This window comes from Solanum pennellii, chromosome 3 (genome assembly GCF_001406875.1).
Source record: "Solanum pennellii chromosome 3, SPENNV200".
Classification (NCBI taxonomy): domain Eukaryota; kingdom Viridiplantae; phylum Streptophyta; class Magnoliopsida; order Solanales; family Solanaceae; genus Solanum; species Solanum pennellii.
This window is the reverse complement of record NC_028639.1, coordinates 41,975,824-41,981,130: the sequence shown is the minus strand read 5'-3', so window position 1 is coordinate 41,981,130 and position 5,307 is coordinate 41,975,824. Positions and strand designations below refer to the sequence as shown.

Here is a 5,307-nt window from a genome sequence, read left to right as displayed (position 1 = left end):
TTCTTTAACATTCTTAGGCTCAATAGATGATATGAATGCTGAGAATGCAACTAGATTTCTTGTTTTTGATCTAGTTTGAATTCCAGAATTCAAGGGAGAAATGAGATTATCCAGAGGATGAGATGAACTATGCTTCCATCCTGACTTTGCAGCAGACTGAGTTTGCAGATCAGCATGATCTTCTTCATCAGGAGTGACGTCATCTTCTGGAGAGTCTGATGTACTCTGGCTGGAGTTTTGAGTAGAACCAGGTACCTTATCATCCTGTTCAACCTCAGCATCCTCTTCAGGTGGACTGTGATTCTGATCGTCACAATCATAATTCAGTTGTTGATCTGCATCAGTTTCAGCACCTTCAATCTTCTTGGATGTTAGCATTTTGAGTATATCATCATCATCATTTGATCCATCATTCTTCAAGCTTCCATTTTCATCAAAAACAACATGAATGCTTTCTTCAATGCATTGTGTTCGTTTGTTGAATATTCTGTAAGCTTTGCTGGATGAAGAATATCCAACAAATACTCCTTCATCACTTCTGGGATCAAATTTTCCCAGATCATCTTTTCCATTATTCAGCACAAAGCATCTGCATCCAAAAGCTCTAAGATAGTTCAGCATTGGCTTCCTGTTGTTGAGCAGTTCGTATGGAGTCTTGTTCAACACAGCTCTTATTAGACACCTGTTGGTAACATGACATGCTGTGTTAACAGCTTCAGCCCAGAAACTTTGAGGAAGATTTGATTCAATAATCATAGTTCTGGCAATGTTCACCAAGGTTCTGTTCTTTCTCTCCACCACTCCATTTTGTTGAGGAGTTCTTGGAGCAGAGAAGTTGTGGCTTGTACCATTTTCCATACAGAATCTATCCAATGTCGAGTTTTCAAACTCTGTCCCATGATCAGATCTAATGCTGCACACAACTTGATTCAATTTGGTTTGAATCATTTTGAAGAAAACCACCAGCTCATCCGCTGTATCTGCCTTTGATCTCAAAAATCTCGTCCAGGTGTATCTTGAATAGTCATCAACAATCACCAAGATGTATTTCTTGCCATTTCTGCTTTGAACCTTCAAGGGTCCACAAAGGTCCATGTGAAGCAGCTCTAAAGTTCTTGATGATGTTACCTGATTCTTGGGCTTGAATGATGATCTGATTTGCTTTCCTTTAACACAAGCTTCACATATTTTATTTTCAGCAAACTTCATTTTGGGCAACCCTCGGACCAGGTCCTTTGAAATCAACTTATTCAATAAAGATGAACTCACATGTCCCAGCCTACGATGCCAGAGATCAGCATTTTCATTTTGAGCACTGAGACATGTTAAGTCATCTCCATGAGAGATTTCCAAGTTTGCCACATACATATTTTTACTTCTGTGTGCAGTGAGAATTACCTTGTTTGTAGTCAAACTCACCACAGTGCATTTTTCAGAAGTAAATTTGACCTCATTTCCTTTGTCACAGATTTGTGACACACTTAGCAAGCTGTACTTCAATCCATCCACATGGTAAACATTGTCAATTGAATCTTCAAGAGATCTTCCTACTTTGCCAACTCCCAAAATGTACCCCTTCTTGCCATCACCAAATGAGACACCTCCTCCTTGGAGGGTCTTGAGTGAGAGGAAGTTCTTTACATCACCAGTCATATGTTTAGAGCAGCCACTATCCATATACCAACATTGACTGCTGCTCCTCTCACTCACCTGCACCAAAAATCACTTGTTAAGCTTGGGAACCCATTTCAGCTTGAGTTCCCAGTAGGCAGACAAAGGAGTGATCAGATAGTTCTTGGTCCAATATGGTAGACTTTGAATCTTTCTAACAAAAGACCTAGGAGCATGAACAGATTTTTTCTTTGAAAATCTGTGAGTTGAGACAGGCTCTGTAGGACCAGGTCTCTCATTTGGTGCATTTTGTCTTTCAGCATAATTAGAGTATCTTTCACATGAGTTTCTCCAATTAACACACTCATTCTTCAAATGTCCATTCTTACCACAATGCAAACACAACAGATTGTCAGACACAAACACATACTTACTATGAGGATTATAAGGAGGACTTATGTTCAGACTTCCTAGTCCTTTCTTATTAAAATTACTCTGATTTGTCACATTTGACAGCAACTTTGAGGATTTGGTCCACTTAAGAGATTTTTCAAGTTCCTCCTTAAGTTTCACAATATCCTGTTCTAATTTGTTATTCTTTTCAAGTGACAACCTGAGATTTGTCTCAGAGTTCTTCAATTTTTCATGAATTTCAGCTTGCAATCCATTTGGCTTTCCATTCAGCTTTTCAGCTTCTTCAGTAAACTGACACAACTGATTCTTAAGTTCAGAGTTATTTAACTCTAGAGACGCCATTCTTGACATTGTGTCTTCAAATTGACCTTTGTTTTCAGTTAAAATTTCAAGTTCAACAATCATGGTATCTCTTTCAGATGTTAACTCTATCACAGAATCTAACATGACTTTTGCCAAGGTTCTCAATTTTTTAAGAGAATATTTATCCAAGTCATTTTTCATGTCAAGAAGAGTTACCTGATTGTCTTCTTCTTCATTTTCTGTGTGTGCCATGAGAGCAAACATTTCATTGAAGACAGTTCCCTCCTCATGCACAGCAACCATTGACACATCCTTTGGCTCATCAGGATCTTCTGAGTCACTAGAAGAATCCCCCCATGCAGCAAGAGCCCTTTTGACAACCATATCAGCAGCAGCTTTACGATCTCTGTTACCAGGTACCAGGTCCCTTCTGTTTTCCTTGTCACCCCTGTGTTTTTGATGTTCCTTGTTTTCATTCTTAAGCAAAGGACACTCTCTGATGAAATGCCCAGATTTTCCACACTTGTAGCAAGTATCACCTTGAGCAGCATTTCGAGTCCCATTAGTTCCCTTTTTATAAATTTTGTTTCTCCTCACAATTTTTTGAAATCTACTAATGAGGTATGCCATATCATCATCATCACTTGAATCTTCATCTGATTTATACTTTAGCATCAATGACTTGTCCTTCTTGGCTTCCTTCTTTGACAAATCATAGTTTCGATTCATCTCATGTGTTTTCAGATTACCAATCAAAGCATCCATAGTCAGCACCTTCAAGTCCTTGGCTTCTGTAATGGCATCAACTTTGCTCTCCCAAGACTTTGGAAGAATTCGAAGCACTTTCCTGACTTGTTTGGTCATGCTTATAGGTTCACCCAGACTTCGCAGCTCATTTGTAATGGAAGACAGCTTGGTGAACATGTCATGTATTGTTTCTCCTTCCTTCATTTTGAAGTTCTCATATTGTGAGGTAAGCATGTCAATCTTAGATTCTTTGACTTGTTCAGTTCCTTCATGTGCAGTCTTCAAGCAATCCCAAATTTCTTTAGCAGACTCACAGGCTGACACTCTGTTATACTCATCAGGTCCTATCCCACAAACCAGGAGAGTTTTAGCTTTGAAACCTTTTTCAATCTTTTTCCTGTCAGCTTCGTCATATTTCTGCCTAGGCTTTGGAACAGTGATAGTCTTCTCTCCATCCTTTTCATCCATCATCGGAACAAATGGTCCATCCAGTACGATATCCCATAACTCGCTGTCTTCAGCCATGAGGTAGTCATGCATTCTAACTTTCCACCAACTGTAGAAATGTCCATTGAAACGAGGAGGTCTGTGTGACGACTGACCTTCTTCGAGATTTAGTGGAGCAGCCATTCTAGAACAATATCACTTCCTTGGTGTTAACCAAATAGGGAGTGCCTGCTCTGATACCACTTGATAGAATGTATGCCTTTACTTAACAGTAATGGACCAGGTCCCTTACTACACTAATGAGTAAAACAGGAAGTTAAATGCAGTAAAATCAACACAATGATTTTACGTGGAAACCTCCTTGCTTAAGGGAGTAAAACCACGACCTGTCTCACAGGATTTTCAATCGTTTTCACTAATCTTCAAAAGCAAAAGCGAAACACGATTACACCAAACGTAAGAAAGAGTTATCAATCTTACCGTTAAGCAATAGTCCTCTATTGCTTAACAAGCCTAAGTAGAAAAACAATCTACCCACTAAGCTATCCCACCTGGACAACCTAGACTTTGACACAACACACCAATTCCTTTATAGATTCAGGAGTGGTTTACAGTTCAAGAACATGAGAATAAATTCCTAAACAACTAGACGAATATCTCCAGATGTTGCAGTTGTGTTTGGAATTTGATTCTGCCTTTTTCCTTTTTGTTAGCCTTTACAAGAGTTCTTGAAAAGTTTTTATCAAGTTGCAAAAGCTACCAAAAAGTGTTTAGGAAAGTGTCTTTTGTATTGACAAGTCCCTTTCCTAAACATCTTGCCATTGGTTGGAAAGGTCACACTTTCTGACGCCATCGGGAAGTGTGCACCTACTTTCTGTACTATCTCCAGCTGGCAGTCGACTGGCTCACTCTCACGAGAGCCTGGTACCTCTACTAGGTCCCTGGGTTTGTTTCATCTGCAATACTTCAAACAAGACACCTGCAATACTCAAGTAGAAAACCCGGTACCTTTATGAGGTCCCTAAGTTTGTCAAATCATCAAAACTACAAATAACAAAGTTCCAATGGAAAGAAGCAGACAACATGAGGAAGAGGAGCAGACAACTTTTACGAAAGTGCAGAGAATACTTTCATCTGCAAATTATAGCTAGAATAATATTGGACTGGGTATCAAAACTCTGCCTCATTCTTTAGAATGGGCTTTGCCCAATCGTATTGTTTAATATTTGATCAATAAAATGGTCCACTAACCCAAAAATGCTATTTTAAAAAATATATATTTATCTCAATTTGATGAGGTTCAGTTATGTTATTAGTCGTATTTCAATAATATTATGTTATAGACGATATTCGTTGTATATTTTTTCTTGTCATCTAACAAGATGTGCGTTACACGTGTATTCCACGTTCAACTGCTTAGTATCATATAAACATGTAAAGAAAACAACTACATTTTATTTTTTAGAATTAATATTTGTACATTAATTTTTATTTTATAAGTTATATCATAATAAATGACGTTATTGTTGTTGCTTCTCATACTTGACTGCTCGATTCACTTTATACATAAATCAAAGATAGTTATATCTCTGAGAAAATTTTTCTTTTTTTACCGGAAAGATAAAAATTAAAATTAAAGAATATTTTTATATCTCTGAAATCGTATAAATGATCACATGTTTATCTTACACCAAAAAAGATGTATTTCATATACTTGTAAATGATTTTCAATTTATTCAGTCAAGCCTGATTCATCCAAGGAAAAATAAGAATATCGTGTTATAT

At 37.6% G+C, this 5,307-nt stretch overlaps 1 protein-coding gene across 1 annotated transcript; it reads right to left on the bottom strand.

The window, feature by feature from the left end:
• Positions 1-1,729: 1,729 nt before the first annotated feature.
• On the bottom strand, positions 1,730-3,705 carry LOC107013363. The gene is made up of 3 exons (XM_027915603.1): positions 2,591-3,705; positions 1,885-2,488; positions 1,730-1,825 (listed from the first exon to the last, which is right to left on the bottom strand). Exons 1-3 carry the CDS (start codon positions 3,703-3,705, stop codon positions 1,730-1,732), a joined length of 1,815 nt encoding a protein of 604 aa, XP_027771404.1.
• Positions 3,706-5,307: the final 1,602 nt, after the last annotated feature.